Genomic DNA, 18,899 nt, shown 5'->3' with positions numbered 1-18,899 from the left:
GTCCCCCCTCCCCCAACGGGACTCTGCGGTGGGCAGTGAACAGGCAGTTTCTGTGCTGGCAGAGGATGCTGGGATTTGTAGTAGTTCAGCAGATACAGGTTGCAGATCCCTCCCCTAGTGCTGAGAAAATAAAGGCTGATTGTTATCTGTAAACAAATGCCGGGAACTGAACGGTCAGACACCCCCCTCCCCTCAATCAGAGCTGAGTGGGACAAACCGGTTCCCTGTTTCATGTAATAACAATATGAGGATGAGGCTGCACCGTACCAAGGTGACCTGCTGCAGGGGGGGAGCTCCAAACTGGGGACGGGGACGTTTTCTCTGGGTATTTCTCCTACTCTGATTGGTCAGATTGTCAGGTTTGTGAATTTTGGGGTCAAAGAATGGCAGAAGCTTTGAATATCACTAGGTACATTTGTCAACATCCGATTAAATGCTGATTGGTTACTTAAAACTGCCCCCCTAAATATGCAGGATTAATGCATTGGGGGACCCGCTATTATTTGGACCAAAAAGGTTTGGATATTTGTCCTGCAGCGTCGAAGTGCCCGGGGCCCACTAGAGAACAGAACTATTACTGATGTCATAGGTTAATTCTAAGAAACTTTCAATTGGTCTCCATTTTTCTTTTTTATATTGTTTTTTTTTTTAATTATTTGCTTTTTTCTTCTGACTCTTTCCAGCTTTCAAACGCAGGGTCACTGACCCCATCTAAAAAAACAAGTGTTCTGTACGGCTTTCAATATACCGTTATTGCTTTTTATCCCTCATCTTTCTATTCAGTCCCTCTCCTATTCATATTCCAGTCTCTTATTCAAATCAGTGCATGGTTGCTAGAGTAATATGGACCCTAGCAACCAGACGGCTGAAATTGCAAACTGGAGAGCTGCTGAATAAAAAGCTAAATAACTCAAAAACCACAAATAATAAAAAATGAAAACCAATTGCAAATTGTCTCAGAATATCCCTCTCTACACCATACTAACAGTTCATTTAAAGGGGAACAACCCCTTTAAGCCCAGGTGACGCTGACCAGTTACTATGGGTTACAGCCCAGGTGCATATTTGCCCATTGTTGGTAAATGACCTTACATTTTATAAGCACATTATCCAGACGGCTGATATATGAACTATAACTCCCCCCCACAACTCCTTCCCACCTCACTGTGGCCCCAGGGGCTCATAATAAACAGACTGAACAGGCACAATCCTGTGTCGTACACTTTCCCCAGTGCTGAGAGCTGGTTTGTTATTACCTGCAACACTCTCTCTGCTGCCACAACACAGGCTGATTGTAGGGGGCAAATACACAGAATTACTATAGAACTGGTCCTGTGCTGCTCTGTCCTGCACCCATCAAAGGGGACGGGTACTAGTGGGTGGGCGTCCTTTACTGGAGCACCCGCTGCTTCTTTAACTGCTCACAAAGTCTTTCCAATGGGTCACTGATCTGCTTGATCTACAGAGAGAGACACAGAGAGAGAGACAGAGAGAGAGAGCGCTGGGTTTTGAGAGGCAACAAGAGGTAAGTTCAACCACTGACACTTTACAAATAAGAGTCTCCATTTATTAGCATTATTAGATTTAAATACCATATACCTTTAAATTGGCTATCACCGGTTGCTAGGCTCGCTGGTCTAAGCAACCAGGTGTCAGCTGGAAAAGAAAGGGCTTCCATAGTAACGCAAAACATAATTAATACTTTTTTTTTTTTAAACAAAAGAAACAGAAACCCTGAAATTCATTCCCAAAGGCGGGGTGACTGTTACCCCAATGTTTCTATATATCTGTAACTAAGCTAAGGGGGCCCAGCCTGAAGGTCAGTTAGGGGGAGATTTGGGGTGAGTGATTATTTGTACCCTGGGTACCCCTGGAACTATAGCAGGGTGACTGTTACCCCAATGTTTCTATATATCTGTAACCTTGTTATGAGCTAAGGGGGCCCAGTCTGAAGGTCAGTTAGGGGGAGATTTGGGGTGAGTGCTTATTTGTACCCTGGGTACCCCTGGAATTATAGCAGGGTGACACCCCAATGTTTCTATATATCTGTAACCTTGTTATGAGCTAAGGGGGCCCAGTCTGAAGGTCAGTTAGGGGGAGATTTGGGGTGAGTGTTTATTTGTGTCCTGGGTACCCCTGGAACTATAGCAGGGTGACTGTTACCCCAATGTTTCTATATATCTGTAACCTTGTTATGAGCTAAGGGGGCCCAGTCTGAAGGTCAGTTAGGGGAAGATTTGGGGTGAGTGTTTATTTGTGTCCTGGGTACCCCTGGAACTATAGCAGGGTGACTGTTACCCCAATGTTTCTATATATCTGTAACCTTGTTATGAGCTAAGGGGGCCCAGTCTGAAGGTCAGTTAGGGGGAGATTTGGGGTGAGTGCTTATTTGTACCCTGGGTACCCCTGGAACTATAGCAGGGTGACTGTTACCCCAATGTTTCTATATATCTGTAACCTTGTTATGAGCTAAGGGGGCCCAGTCTGAAGGTCAGTTAGGGGGAGATTTGGGGTGAGTGTTTATTTGTACCCTGGGTACCCCTGGAATTATAGCAGGTACAAGTATTCCCCTGGCAGTTTAATAGAAGAGATTAATATTGTCCCTTGTAACTGGCCTGTTCTTTTCCCATTCAGTGATTTAAATTCTGGGGTTCCGGCTCCACTTGGTGACCGCTCAAGATGACGTCTCTGTTCCGGAGTGAAGAGATGAGCCTGACCCAGTTGATTCTGCAGGTGGAGGCGGGATATTGCTGTATAGCGGAGCTGGGAGAGCTGGGATTGGTGCAGTTCCGAGACGTGAGTGACGGGGAATGTTGGATTTAGGGGCAATCACATGTGGGAAGTTGCAGTGAACACAATCAGTGGTGATTTCGAGGCTGAAATCTTAGGGACTCTAAAGCTCTATAGAAATAAATCTGTTTTATTGACCTTTTGGTGTTTCCATCCCACCAGCTGAATTCCAGCATCAACAGTTTCCAGCGACGTTTTGTGAATGAGGTGCGTCGGTGTGAATCCATGGAGCGGATCCTGCGTGAGTAGCCATTATTAATAATAATAAGCCCAATAATAATAATAAGGCATGAGCATTAATAGATCATTGGCACAACGGGGTGCAGAGGGCACTGAAACGGGCGCAAGGATTGGGCACTTTAATACAGGTAGAAACTCTGACTTTATAGCAAAAACCTTCAAGATTTGCCCATTCTGGGTGTTGCTGGGAAGGAGTCAAAGGTGAATCACCGGTATTTATTCTTGTTTTCTATTTGTCAATAGGCTTCCTGGAAAGCGAGATGGCCAACGACAAAATTGAAATCCGGACACCGGAGAAGCCGCCGCAAACTCCATTACCCCGAGAAATGATTGACCTGGAGGTGAGACTCTGGATACAGGAGCACGTGCCTGAGCAACAGAGACCCATCATTTATATAAAAGTTCCTTCTCCCCCTTAACACTCATTTGGTATATTCCAATTAAGCCTGCACACAGGCCTGACCAATCACAATGCCCTGTTTTTAATAGGGAGGAAAAGCACAATGCCATTCTGTTGTCCAATTTAAAGGGGTTGTTCCCCTTTAAATTAACTTTTAGTGTGATGTAGAGAGTGATATTCCAAGACAATTTGCAATTGGTTTTCATTTATTATTATTTGTGGTTTTTGAGTTATTTAGCTTTTTATTCAGCGCCTCTCCAGGTGGCAATTTCAGCCATCTGGTTGCTAGGATCCAAATAACCCTAGCAACCATGCATTGATTTAAATAAGAGACTGGAATATGAATAGGAGAGGTCTGAATAGAAAGAGGAGTAATAAAAAGTAGCAATAACAATAAATGTGCAGCATTAGAGATCATTTGTTTCTAGATGGGGTCAGCGACCCCCATTTGAAAGCTGGAAAGAGTCAGAAGAAAAGGGCAAATAATTTGAAAAAAACTATAAAAAAAGAAAAAATTAAGACCAATTGAAAACTTGCTTAGAATTATTCATTCTATAACATAATAAAATGTTGGAAAATGCTCCAATTACCCCGAGTCCCTAATCCCAAAATTAACGGCTCCATGTTTTCTATTCACTATTAACAGACGGTCCTGGAGAAACTGGAAGGGGAATTTCAGGAGGTGAACCGGAACCAGCAGCTGCTCAAACAGAACTTCCTGGAGCTGACGGAACTCAAGCACCTGCTGAAAAAGACTCATGACTTTTTCGAGGTATTTAATAGCACTGAGATTACTATAATAATGAGTATAAATAACACTGAGGTCCAAGGTTCAATTCCAACCAGGGAACAGTCTTTAAAGGAGAAGAAAAAGCTCAAACTAAGTAAGCTTTATCAGAAAGGTCTATATCAATACACCAGCAAACTCTCAAAGTAATGCTGCTGGGAGTCCTCTGTCAAAAGAAACACCACATTTCTTTCCTTCTATTGTGTACTCATGGGCTTCTGTATCAGACTTCCTGTTTTCAGCTTAAACCTCCAGGGCTAGGGCTTGAGCATGCTCAGTTTGCTACTCTCCCCCTCCTCCTGTAATCTGAGCCCAGAGCTATGAGTGAGCAGGGAGAGACTCAGGCAGGAAGTGATGTCACATCAAGCTAATATGGCAGCTGCTATCCTAAACAAACAGAGAACACTTCTAGAGCGGATTACTCAGGTATGGTAAAGCATTCTGCAGAATAAATATAGTCTTATAGTTTGCACTATTGTGGCTAATCTATTGGCAATAAACTGCTTTGTAGCTTTCCTTCTCCTTTAAGGGGTGTATGTTCCCCCTGTGGGTTTCCTCCCACACTCCAAATACATACAAGCAAGTTAGTTGGCTCCTGATACAATTGCTAAGGAACTCCAAGGATTTGTACTGCGCTATGGAACAGGTCAGTGCTTTTTACTCATATTATATATGTTTTGCAGGCAGAGGCTAACCTGCCAGATGACTTCTTTAATGAGGACACCAGCAGCCTGCTAGAACTCCGAACAATCCCCAGTGCTGCAGCTGCGGGGAAATTGGGGTAGGTACCGGCCAATCAGCTGCTCAGACTCAATTCATATTCTAATGTACAAGGAGGTGAAAGGGGTGGTTCATGTGAGAGCAGCTTTTCAGTTGGTCTTCATTATTTATTTTATATATGTTTTATAGTTTTTGTATTATTTGCCTTTTTCTTCTGACGCTTTCCAGCTTTCAAAGGGGGGGTCACTGACCCTATCTAAAAAAAAAACCAAACAAATGCTCTGTAAGGCTACAAATGTATTGTTATTGCTGCTTTTTAATACTTATCTTTCAGGCCTCTCCTATTCATATTCCAGTCTCTTATTCAAATCAATGCATGGTTGCTAGGGTCATTTGGACCCTAGCAACCAACTGCTGAAATCGCAGACTGGAGAGCTGCTGAATAAAAAGCTAAATAACTGAAAAATCACAAATAATAAAAAATGGAAACCCGATTGCAAATTGTCTCAGAATATCACTCTCTACATCATACTTACAGTTAATTTAAAGGTGAAAAACTGCTTAAAGGGGCAGCTCATCTTTATGACAGTGTCTGTATTCTTTGCTGTCCTGCTCCTGGTTTTCCCATTGTGTTTTCAACCAGTTTCCCCCTCCCCGGGGGCATCATTAGAATATAAGTGCCTACTGGGAAAGGTGCAATGGAGAGAAGCAAAGAAAGCAGGGAGGGGGCAACAAGGGCAATAGGCAACAGTCGCAATCATCAATGGCAAGTGAAAGGGAATGGCAGGGGCCTAACTTACTTTAAAGGAGAAGGAAAGCTACAAAGAAGTTTATTGCCAATATATTAGCCACAATAGTGCAAGCTATAACACTATATTTATTCTGCAGAATGCTTTACCATACCTGAGCACCAGCTCTAGAAGTGTTCTCTGTTTGTTTAGTATAGCAGCTGCCATATTAGCTTGCTGTGACATCACTTCCTGTTGGAGTCTCTCCCTGCTCACTCATAGCTCTGGGCTCAGATTACAGCAGGGAGGGCAGGAGGGAGAGAGGAGCAAACTGAGCATGCTCAAGCCCTAGCCCTGGAGGTTTAAGCTGAAAACAGGAAGTCTGATACAGAAGCCCATGAGTACACAATAGAAGGAAAGAAATGTGCTGTTTCTTTTGACAGAGGACTCAGAGCAGCATTACTTTGAGGGTTTACTGGTGTATTTATATAGACCTTTTTGATAAATCTTACTAGTTTTAGCCTTTCCTTCTCCTTTAATCCATGGGAATCTTCTCCAACAGGTTCACGGCCGGAGTCATCAACCGAGAGAGAATGGCAACCTTTGAGCGGTTATTATGGAGGGTTTGCCGGGGGAACATTTACCTGAAGTACACGGAAATGGACATGGCGCTGGAAGATCCAATCACAGTAAGGGAGCAGATGGAGTAAACCTCCAAACCCAGGGTCACGCTAATTCTGTACAGCAGTTCAACCAAATGTAGATCATATTTAATAGATCATGTTTTCCCCCATCTGCACAGAAAGAAGAGGTAAAGAAGAACGTGTTTATTATATTCTACCAAGGAGACCAACTGAAACTGAAGATTAAGAAAATCTGCGATGGGTCAGTAATCGCTCTTTATAAAGCTTTTTATTCTGCTCAACCGCAGTACCCACATGTATACACTAGATGGCATTACAGATCCACATTCGCTAGCGTTTGGCATTTTCGCTACTGCGCAAATTCACTAACGAACGCTGGCGTAGTTTCGCTAGTGTTACTTCGCAACCTTACGCCAGGCGAATCTTCGCTAGCGACGAAACTACGCAAATTCACTAACTTGCGCAGTGTACTGAACGCTACCTTTTACGCTAGACTTCCTTCGCCACCTCAGACCTGGCGAAGCGCAATAGAGTAGATAGGGATTGTTTAAAAAAAAGTAAATTTTTTTTCTAAGTCCCAAAAAACGCTGGTGTGTTTTCTACATGATGGCTGATAGGCTGAAAAAGATCGAAAATTTTTTGGGGCTCCCCTTCCTCCCCCCTACATTTCCTGATGGCAACTTACCTAGACAGTGGGCACATGTGTAGGGCAAAATAAAATTTTTATTTGCAGATTTGAAGGTTTTCTTGGCATTTGTAGTGCAGATACGTATTCCTCCATTGAAATTTGAATTTCGCGCCGTATGCAAATTAGCCTTCGCTAGCGTAACTTCGCTTTACATAGCGAATCAACGCTAGCGCAACTTCGCAACCTTACGCTACCCCTGAGCGCAACTTCGGATTTTAGTGAATTTGCGGAGCCCTGGCGAAACTACGCCTGGCGAAGTGTGGTGAAGTGTGGCGAAGTTGCGCCTGGTGCAACTTCGCATCTTAGTGAATTTGCCCCATAGAGTGTGTCCAGTTCGTTTGAGCAGCCGAGCTCCATTGTTTTCTAAGGGGTGTTAGAGGTCTATGGCAGGTCTGATCTCTAACACCCCTCTGAATCGATAATCCCCGATAGAAATCACGGAACAATTATTGCCGTGTAGTGTCAGTGATTAATAAGAAATGTTGCCCAAAAAAATATATAGGGCAAATGTATAGGGCAAATAGAAGTCCAAAGGGGGATTTTTGGGCAGGGGATTTTTGCTGCAGATACGCAAATGAATTAGCTTGTGACGAAACCAGGAAATTTGCAGCAAATTTGTGTCTGGCGAATTTATTCGGATGGAGGGATCATCCTTGAGGGATCTGTGTAGTTTCATATTGTTCCTATGTTGCTATGTACTCTGCCCATGGATACCCTCTCACCCTTACAGATTCAAGGCCACAGTGTACCCGTGTTCTGAGTCTGCCACTGAGCGCAAGGAAATGGCGGCCGACGTCAACACAAGGATCGAAGACTTAAACACGGTGAGCGATGCACTTATCTGTCTGACAAGTTCCCGCTGACATTAGTAGTACTTACAGGCCAGCGCATACCTGTGTTCTCCATGAGCCCAAGAAATAAGGCTTAGAGTAAAACTGCATCCCTGGAGAATTGTTTCTTTGTGCACTTACTCCGTCCTCTGAAGGGTCAGTGTTGGAGGCAGGGTCGGACTGGGCCATCTAGGGCCCACCTGGACTGTGAAGGGCCCTCTTCTCGGCACCAGGTGTCCAACTTAACCCCCAACCTGTGCCACTTACCTACTTAATTTGCTGGAAGACCACTGGGTTTTTTCCCAGCCCACTGGTTTTAGGAAAGGGACCCTCTTCCACTCTGCAATCCTTCCATAACAACATTATGCCACCCAAACATCTGTGACCCCCAGAAAACAGGCTGAAAGGAGAGGCAGAATTCAGCATGAAGGAAGAGGCAAAATATAAATGCAAAACCTCCAAAAATGAGTCATTATGGGCACACTTACAGCACTTACGTGTTGGGGTCCCTGTAACATTTCTGTTGCCCTTTATCACTCACCCACTTTTATGTCACTTAGGTTATCACCCAAACGGAGTCTCACCGGCAGCGGGTTTTGCTGGAGGCTGCCCAAAGTCTGTGCAACTGGAGCATCAAGGTGAAGAAAATGAAGGCGGTGTATCATGTCCTGAACTTGTGCAACATCGACGTTACCCAGCAGTGCGTCATTGCCGAGATCTGGTGCCCTGTGTCCGACAAGGAACGGATTAAACGAGCCCTTCACCGTGGCATGGTACGTGAAATATGGCAGGGGTCACCCAGCTAGCAGCAAGAGATTCTCTCAAGGGGCCCGTTTCTGGCTGAATTTATTTTAGGGATCACCCCAAAGCTTTGTGTCTGCCTTAATCTCTGCAACAAAAAAGGGGTACCCCTCCTTTCTACTACCTGGTGACCAAACTGGCTTTATTTCTATTGTTTGCTACTGTGGCCCCACCAGTGTCCTTGTTAGAAATGATATGGATCCAATACGGTGTCTCTGTTATTGCAGGAGCGCAGTGGTTCCACCATTGCTCCGATTCTGACCAATATCTCTTCCAAGCTGGAGCCACCAACCTTCAACCGCACAAACAAGTTCACAACAGGATTCCAGAACATTGTTGATGCTTACGGAGTTGGGAATTACAGGGAGATGAACCCAAGTAAGACTAGAGTATATGTATAGAGGTATTGAGGTTTAAGGCTGCCTGAACCTCTAGTCTAGAGTCCACCATGCAGTGGGTTCCACAGATCAGTAAAAAAATTGTTTAGTTGGGGGGACTTTCCACTTAGATGCCTTGGAGCACAAAGGGTAAATCCAGATCTGACCAGGCTTCCCATTGGCTGTCATGGAGACACGTAGAAACCCATTTGAAGGCATCATGACCTTCAGGAATTTTTATCTTGACTAGATAGACCTTACCTTAAGAAATATTGGTCTCATTTAACCTTTTACTTCTTCTTGCCCATAGCACCCTACACCATCATCACATTCCCCTTCCTCTTTGCCGTGATGTTTGGAGACTGTGGACATGGAAGTGTCATGCTGGGATTTGCCCTCTGGATGGTTCTAAATGAGAAAAAGCTGTTAGCATCGAAAACGGATAATGAGGTGAGTTTGAGGTATTAGACTTGACTGGTTCTGTAACTGACCTTCCGCGGCAATCTCCCTCAAAGACTTGGCCATGACTGTGCAGGAAATGCAGCAGAACTTGGGGGTTCTACTATATGCTTGGAGGTGCACGTAGCTGCCTACTCCTGTCATTGAAGCCAGGTGTTGAACCAAGTAGCTCCTAAGTATGATTAGCTAGGCTGAGAGGCTTAGTATCTAGTCTTAGTCCAACAGTCTGTCCAGCCATCAATCCTTGAATTGGGCCCTCAGAAGGCAGTCTGTCCTCAGTCTGGAGAGAAGATCCGGTCTCCTGAAGTCTTCCATCAAACCATTTTCTCAACCAGCATTGTAGTATGATTTATGTGTTTATTAAGCGTTTACAGCTTCATTAGATAGGGCTAGGCTGAGAGGTTTAGTCACTCTAGCCTTAGTCCAACTGTTCATCCAGAAGGCTCTAAATTCCCAGTCTGGAGAGAAGATCTGGTCTCCTGAATTGGGCCTTCAGAAGGCAGCCTGTCCTCAGTCTGGAGAGAATTACTGGTCTCCTGGTCTTCCATCAAAACATTTTCTCAACCAGCATTGTAGTATGATTTATGAGTTTATTGAGCTTTGATAACTTCATTAGATAGGGCTAGCTGAGAGCCTTAGTCCAACGGTCCATCTAGAACGCAGTCAAGTCCCCAGTCTGGAGAGTAGATCTGGTCTCCTGATGTCTCCCATCAGCCCATTCCTCAACCAACTGCCTAGTATTAATTAGTCATTAATATGTCTGGTCAAATTCTGACCCTTGTTTAAATGTGACTAGACCATCAACACTGAATGGACCATTGTGTGCCCAGGTAAATTAAAACCAATTCCCTGTGTCAAAATATACTGATGATTGACAGCTGGTTTGGTTTACAAGTCACTGACGGCTGTTCCCTTTCCAGATCTGGAACACGTTCTTTGGGGGACGCTACCTGATCCTGCTCATGAGTATCTTCTCTATCTACACTGGGTTCATTTATAATGACTGCTTCTCCAAATCCTTTGATATCTTTGGATCTTCCTGGAGAGTCCGTCCTATGTTTCTCAACAAAACATGGAAGTAAGTTTTAGTTGTGTTGGGTTGACCATTGCCACAAAAAACATGGGACCATTAGTGGTTCCCCCAAAGAAGACAATTAGTAGTGGTGGTAGGAGGATTGTGGAATGGAGCACAAAGAGTGAAGGAAGGGTTTGGTGGGGCAGTGTGGAGGGTATTTTGTTACAGAGCCTAGCAAGATCCATGCAGAGCATCTGTCGTTATGTTGTCTATCATTGGTTGCTCCAACTGGGACTCCATATATATAAAGCAAATGTACCAACACCGTTACTCTTTCTTCCCCAGTGATCATATGGTGCATCAGGGGTTGCAGTTGCAATTAGATCCTGCTGTTCCAGGAGTGTTTTCTGGAAACCCATATCCCTTTGGAATTGACCCAGTAAGTACTTTCACCTTCTGATATCGGATTGGAGGCTGTGGGCTGCTGTATTATCCTTGTAACAGAAAATAACCTCACTAATATTGTTTATTATTGTTTACACCAGAACAGTTGAGATAAGAAAGCTAAGCAACGGCCGATGATCCAAAAACCAAAGCAACGTTCATAGATCTGATTATGTGTACCCCCTTTTTTTCGCCTACAGATCTGGAACATTGCCAAAAACAAGTTAACCTTCCTCAATTCGTACAAGATGAAGATGTCTGTTATACTGGGGATCACCCAGATGGTTTTTGGGGTGATGCTTGCCCTTTTCAACCACGTGTATGTTTTTGCACTGGACCTTTTTCCATAAATCTTTACCTTGTATATAAATATATTGCATAGGGCCATTTAATGTCTCTACTGATTTCCCTAATACAAATATTATGGGTTGAACTTGTTTTTTGGTTCCCAAGGTTCTATGAAGCATATGTTGGCTTTGTTTTAGCTTTGCCTAGTAAGCCATAGTTTTTGGCTGTGAGATCACATGATCTGTATCTCCTCCCTCTGGGTGTGGCCAGGCAATCCAGCTTGTGACATGGCACCATCCATAGCAAAAATAATTGACTAGTTTTTAGGTCATTTTATAGGTCAGTACTGGGTGCACCCCAATAATCAATACCATTCAGAAGGAGGGTTTAGTATATCCTTTCAAATGAAGGGTGGTAAGTATGAAAGGTGATCATTCTACTGGTAGTAATTTCTTCTTCTCTTTAACCCTTCCAGACACTTTAAGAGGTCCATCAACATCATCCTGCAGTTCATTCCTGAGATGATCTTCATCATCTGCCTCTTTGGGTACCTGGTCTTCATGATCATCTTCAAGTGGTGCAAGTATGATGCATACACCTCACAAAAGGCCCCGAGCATCCTTATCCACTTCATCAACATGTTCCTCTTTAACTACAGTGACCCGACCAATCTGCCTCTCTATGAACATCAGGTAAATAAGGGCAACACACCCACACTTTAATTTAAAGTGCTCTTCAGACTGGTCTACCAAAGAAGTGGGAAGAATCTTGGTGGGTCCCAGTATCCCCACCCACTATCTCTGCCTGCTACTTGCCACATGTCAAGCAATAGGGGAAGGTGGCCACAGATGGTGGCAGTGGGGAAGCCCTGGAGATCTGAAACATGGAGGGTCCCTGGTACCCAAGTCCAACTCTGTTAGTAGGGAAAATGTGGTGGTGGAAGTAAGTGCTCTAGAAACTCATTTAAATATGGTAATTACTTTCAGAAAGAAGTGCAGACGTTCCTCGTCATTTTCGCCTTGATTGCCGTCCCTTGGATGCTGTTAATAAAACCCTTTATCCTGCGTGCAAATCACTTGAAAGCTCAGCGCATGGTAAGTCGGCCACCAGTGATGTGGGGAGCATGAATTAGGGAGGGTAGGCTGGAGCAAGGAAGGTGCTGTGGAGTCAATCACTTTACACACCTTTTCTCTTTCTCTTTTTGAAGCTTCAGTCATCGCCGGAGCACGAGGATCACGCGGAACTCACAGATGTGGAAAATGCTCAAGCCAACCACAACAAGAGTGCTGTAAAAGAGGAGCACGGAGATCATGGAGGAGGACATGGAGAGCATGGTGGAGAGGTATTGTTAAAGCAAGGGTCTGCAGAATTTTTTTAGGTTCATAACCAACACTGGGGTAACCGATCCACCATGCTATAGTTCACCACAAATCTGCTCTCTTAGCTCATAACAAGGTTACAGATATATAGAAACATTGGGGTAACAGTCACCCTGCTATAGTTCCAGGGGTATCCAGGGCACAAGTAAACACTCACCCCAAATCTCCCCCTAACTGGCCTTCAGACTGGGCCCCCCTTAGCTCATAACAAGGTTACAGATATATAGAAACATTGGGGTAACAGTCACCCTGCTATAGTTCCAGGGGTATACAGGGCACAAATAAACACTCACCCCAAATCTCCCCCTAACTGGCCTTCAGACTGGGCCCCCTTAGCTCATAACAAGGTTACAGATATATAGAAACATTGGGGTAACAGTCACCCTGCTATAGTTCCAGGGGTACCCAGGGTACAAATAAGCACTCACCCCAAATCTCCCCCTAACTGACCTTCAGACTGGGCCCCCTTAGCTCATAACAAGGTTACAGATATATAGAAACATTGGGGTGTCACCCTGCTATAGTTCCAGGGGTACCCAGGGTACAAATAAGCACTCACCCCAAATCTCCCCCTAACTGACCTTCAGACTGGGCCCCCTTAGCTCATAACAAGGTTACAGATATATAGAAACACTGGGGTAACAGTCACCCTGCTATTGTTCCAGGGGTACCCAGGGCACAAATATGCACTCACCCCAAATCCCCCCCTAACTGACCTTCAGACTGGGCCCCCTTAGCTCATAACAAGGTTACAGATATATAGAAACATTGGGGTAACAATATAGTTCCAGGGGTACCCAGGATATCTGTGATCCTAACCTCTTGTTAATTTTTTACAGTTTGATTTTGGGGATATATTTGTTCACCAAGCTATCCATACCATAGAGTATTGCCTGGGGTGCATATCCAACACCGCCTCCTACCTGCGTCTCTGGGCTTTGAGTCTGGCTCACGCACGTAAGTGGATTTTATACTTTGGACTGTGCCTTAAATGTCAGCTTATTTTTTTCCATTATAGTCATTTCTCTACAATCCATACATTAGGGGTCACAAGTGCTGAGTGTAAAATGGGTCTGGTTTGCCTATTGCAGCAACCTACTTTGGGAACACTGGAGCCACCACCAGGTCCAGAATGAGGGAAGCTCCAGTGTTCTCCGGTGTCAATAGGTGCAGCTACACACAATTCAGCAGAAGAACCAGGATGGACATAGTGGCCCATGGAAAAACTATATAGAACTGCACGAGTGTGTTTGGATCCGTTTTAGAGCACCAATGGGTGTAGTGTAGTCAGTCTGTTTGTACAAGATGTCCACAATATTCTCTAATGAATAACCTCTAGTAATTATGCACTAATTGACCACCATGTTTCCAATATCTAGAGCTGTCTGAGGTGCTGTGGACCATGGTAATGCACCAAGGCCTGAGCATTGCCACTTGGGGAGGACTTATTGGCGTCTTTATTATATTCGCTGCCTTTGCCGTTCTGACTGTGGCCATCTTGCTGGTCATGGAGGGACTTTCTGCCTTTCTCCATGCTCTTAGGCTCCACTGGTAAGTTGCTTTATCCATGTTCACATTTTTATGTGGAACCCCAACACCCAGTTTACCTGTCGTTGGCTTCGAATACCAATACAAGAAGCTGGTGGGAGAAGACAAAGCATGTTGTGTGAAGTAGCAAGTAAACATCTGCCATCATTGTGTTGGGATCATTAGAGTTGCAATGGCATTTAGTTGAGCAATGTAGGGATCATCAGAGTAGTAACAGTATCTTGTTGAGCAATTTAGAGATCACCATGGTAGCCATTGCATCTAGTTGGGCAATACAATGGTCTTCAGAGTAGCAATGGTCTTCAGAGTCTACCTAGTATAGGTCATGGGAAAAGCTATGGTATCTAGTTGAGCAATTTAGATATCATCAGGATAGCCATGCATCTAGTTGGGCAATGCAATGGTCTTCAGAGAAGCAATGGTCTTCAGAGTCTACCTAGTAAGTATTTGATGTCATGAGAAAAGCTATGGTATCTAGTTGAGCAATTTAGAGATCATCAGGGTAGCCATGCATCTAGTTGGGCAATGCAATGGTCTTCAGAGAAGCAATGGTCTTCAGAGTCTACCTAGTAAGTATTTGAGGTCATGAGAAAAGCTATGGTATCTAGTCGAGCAATTTAGAGATCACCAGGGTAGCCATGGCATCTAGTTGGGTGATGCAATGGTCTTCAGAGTAGCAATGGTCTTTAGAGTCTACCTAGTAAGTAGATGAGATCATGGGAAAAGCTATGGTATCTAGTTGAGCAATGTAATGGTTATTAGAGAAGCCCCAGTATTTAGCTAAACAATGTAATGATCATATAGCGCTGGTACCTAATTGAGCATTGAAGGGTTGGTACATAACCAGATAACAAAACCTTCATGCACTAAATTCTATTTGTTTTCTATTCTCCAGGGTTGAATTCCAGAACAAGTTTTATTCCGGAATGGGCTATCTTTTCAGTCCGTTTTCCTTCCAGCGTATCCTGGATGGAACAGCTGATGAGTAATAAGGAGATACAAGCTCCGACCAGCTTCCTATTTATACCCCCGGCATGAAGAATATGTGCAACATTCCCATGCTATCCTCATAGATAATTGCACTTTCAATCATATAGCACCACCTTGCACACATTCTGTCCTGATGCTCCAATTGGCTGATGTCATATGCCCAACCCACAAAAACATAGGTTTAAGGAAAAGTAAACCCTCCAATGTAACATGCCTCATTGTACTCTTCTGAGCACTTTTTCAATTGGTATTATTTTTTTGTATTCTTGTGATGTTGTTCTGCTTGGGACTGAACACAACTCACATGATTCTTGAAGTCTCGCTGACTTTATTTTCCGAGCAGAACACCCTCACTAGACTTTCCGAAAATGGCTAATTTCTTGAAAAGTTGAGGGGGAAAAAAAATTCATTACTTTGGAGGTTTTACCTTTCATTTTATTGGTTTAAACCCAATGCGAGAATGAAACACAGCCGACCATACCATGCTAACAATTAAAACTGTCATAAAATTATTAATGAAATAAAATGAAATGAATTAAAAAACCAACCTTTTCATGAATAATTAAAAAATTGCCTTTTAGTTTCTTCTTAAAGATCGTTTTTTTTTTCATTTTGTTATCTCACTTGCATTTCGTTTAGTTGCCCTGATATTTCCAGGCTACTGCTGGCATACACGCGGGATCCGCCAGTCAGTATCCTGTATGCTGGTCTGATCACTGGATGCCTAGTTCCTGGTTGGGATTTTAAGCCACACTCAAACTGCCAACATTTCTCCAACATCCAACTGTCAGAGACAGACAAGGACGGGCAGGGGACAGACAAGGACATTTGTTGGCTTGAACCTGCCCAATCTAAAGGTCCCATGAGTTTTGGGCTGACCTGTGCATTTGATCCATGGACAGGTTCAGGCTGTAAAATGGGCCACCACTTGGGGCGTGAGTTGGTATATAACAGCACACAGCTGGGCTCCAGAAGCTGGCCTAGGATAGGGTGGAGCAAGCACACGTCTGACTTGGAGGCCTGAGGTTTAAAAGTTCTTTCTCAGTCTTGGACCCAAGTTGAGAAGGGGTGTGGGTCAGAAATGTTCCCACCCACCCACAGCACAACCTGTGCCTCTTCCCAACCCGCACCCAAACTGTCAACATTTTGCCGGCATTTAATGGTGGTAGAGATGGGCAGGAGAAGGCAAGGAAGTCCATTTTTTTGTCTTGATTTCTTGGGACCATTATCTACTTTTAGCTTCTGGCTAGGTCTTGGACCCATGTTGAGAAGAGGTGAATTAGGGTGGTTGTGGGTCAGAACTGTTCCCACCCACAGCAAAACCTGTGCCTCTTCCCAACCCGAACCCAAACTGTCAACATTTTGCTGGCATTTAGTGGTGGGATGGACAGGGGAAGGCAAGGAAGTCCATTTTTTTGGCTTGAACCTGCCCAACTTATAGGTCCCTTGGGTTTTGGGGTGATCTGTGCATCTCTTGATTTCATGCTTACAGTAAGGTGGTAATTAAATTAATTAAAAAAAGTAAATATTACAATAAAAATCCTACATGGTAATGAAGAATATATATATATATATATATATATATATATATATATATATATATATATATATATATAAAAATACAATATAATAACAGCAGCATTAGCAGCAGGAAGAGAATTGTTTTCCGATCGTTACCAAATGAGTCATTTCCTGTTATTCTCTTGTGGTTCCTGCCGGTTTCCTGTTGTAACTTGTGACTTCCTGTGTGGGGGAAAAAAAACCCCGTTATAGAGATACCGACATCTGGGTGTGTAACCAACAACTGGTACCAAACATCTAGTTAGGGCTTTGCCTTACCAATAAAAAACATAATAAAGAGCAATATAAAATTCTTAAAGGCATTGTTCACCTTTAAGTTAACTTTTAGGATGCTCTCGAATGGCTAATTCTAAACAACTTTTCAATTGGCCTTCTTTTTTACTCTTTTATAGTTTTTGAATTATTTGCCTTCTTCTTCTGACTCTTTCCAACTTTCAAATGGGGGTCACTGACCCCATCTAAAAACAAACGCTCTGTAAGGCTACACATTTATTATTATTGATACTTTCTATTCAGGCCTCTCCTATTCATATTCCTGGTGCATGGTTGCTAGGGGAATTTGTACCCTAGCAACCAGATGGCTGAAATTGCAAACTAGACAGCTGCTGAATAAAAAGCTAAATAATTCAAAAACCACAAATAATAAAAAATTAAAACCCATTGCAAATTGTCTCAGAATATCGCTCTCTACATAACATTAAGAATTAATTTAAAGGTGAACAACCACTTTAAAAGAAATGTTGGGTTATAACACAATAGGAAAGCTGTGGGCAAGACAATGGAGGCCAATGCAAAGCTGAGACTGTATATTGAGCTGGAAGCACGTTCATTGAATCATATTGGATAGAAGGTTGGAGGGGAAGGTTTATACAAACACAAAAGGAAATGGGCATTTTATAGTTATTATACTGTGTATTACAGGGGTTGTTCACCATTGAGTTAAGTTTTACTATGATGCAGAGATCAATATTCTAAGACAATTTGCAGTTGGTTGTTATTTTTTAGTATTTGTAGTTTTTGAGTTACTTCGCTTTTTATTCTCCAGCTCTCCAGTCTGCAATCTCAGCCATCTGGTTGCCAGGGTCCAAATTACCATAGCAACCATGCAATCATCTGGAATATAATTAGGGGATGGTCTGAATAGTAATACGATTATTAAAAAAATCACAATAACATCACGTGTGTAGTCTTACAGAGCCTTTCTTTCTAGGTGGGAGTCAGTGACCCCCCATTTTAAAGCTGGAGTCAGAACCAGAAACCAATTAATCGAAAAAATATACTAAATAAATAATGAAGACCAATTGAAAAGTTGCTTAGACTTGGTCATTCTATAACATACTTAAAAATTAACTTAAAGGTGAACCACCCCTTTAACTCATATATATATATATATATATATATATATATATACTAGACCTCATGGGGCCCTCACTCAGGAATGAGTCCAATGGGGTCCAAATCACTAAATTAAATATCAACCTGGTGGAACTGGAGCTTGGGAGCTGCTAGCGGTGCTGTCGGATCATTGTGGAATTTCTCGGATCAGGTAATGTGGAATTAAAGGGCCGGGTCTGCGCTTATCCGCATCAGTGATGGCCAAATTTGTCCCGTTTCGCTTACAAAATTAGCAGATTTCCAGTGAAATTCACTGTTCCCTGTAGCCTTTTCAGCGAAGTTCACAAAATGGCGAAAAATTCAAGAAACACGAATTTTGACACCTGTGTCAATTTTGATGCTGGCTTTAAAGTTAATGGGCGTCAGAATAATGTTGACGGCAAAGATTTTGATGCAAGCAACTTTTCTGACGCATGTCCAAATTATTGTGATGCCGGCGAATTTCCGCCAGCGGATTTATTTGCCCATCACAAATCCGCATTCTTCTATCTTTATCGCAGCAGAAATCCCAGGCGTGAGCGGAATATCGTTTACCTGCAGAACGGATTCATGGATTACTGAGGTTTAGTAAAGATGACCAATTATTTTAAAGCGACAGGAATTGCATGAACCACTCCCAGATCTCCAAAGTAGGCGGGCCTATTGTAATTAGAGATGCAAGAAGATGCACCAATGAGATCAAGATATGATGGACATATGAATGAATGCATATTATATAAAGAGGAAATTTGTAAATTTATAATCCCTACTTGATGGGCCTCCAGTCCACCTCTGATCCCCCTCAATTCCCTCCCC

The 18,899-nt window shown here is 43.2% G+C and overlaps 1 protein-coding gene across 1 annotated transcript; it reads left to right on the top strand.

Moving 5' to 3' along the window:
* The first annotated feature begins 1,368 nt into the window (after positions 1-1,368).
* On the top strand, positions 1,369-15,671 carry atp6v0a4.L (ATPase H+ transporting V0 subunit a4 L homeolog). Its single transcript, NM_001089915.1, is given in 21 exon segments — positions 1,369-1,525; positions 2,635-2,796; positions 2,953-3,031; positions 3,274-3,371; positions 4,077-4,202; positions 4,901-4,998; positions 6,228-6,354; positions 6,468-6,550; positions 7,728-7,821; positions 8,388-8,600; positions 8,856-9,006; positions 9,316-9,455; positions 10,385-10,542; positions 10,825-10,918; positions 11,124-11,242; positions 11,687-11,903; positions 12,198-12,305; positions 12,419-12,553; positions 13,430-13,547; positions 13,970-14,141; positions 15,034-15,671. Coding segments are annotated over 20 exon segments (2,541 nt in total). The 5' UTR covers positions 1,369-1,525; positions 2,635-2,679; the 3' UTR covers positions 15,128-15,671.
* The last annotated feature ends 3,228 nt before the right edge of the window (positions 15,672-18,899 follow it).

The sequence above is a fragment of the Xenopus laevis genome, chromosome 3L (genome assembly GCF_017654675.1).
Source record: "Xenopus laevis strain J_2021 chromosome 3L, Xenopus_laevis_v10.1, whole genome shotgun sequence".
Taxonomy (NCBI): Eukaryota; Metazoa; Chordata; class Amphibia; order Anura; family Pipidae; genus Xenopus; species Xenopus laevis.
The sequence above is the reverse complement of the archived record's forward strand: the minus strand, read 5'-3'. Positions and strand labels throughout refer to the sequence as shown.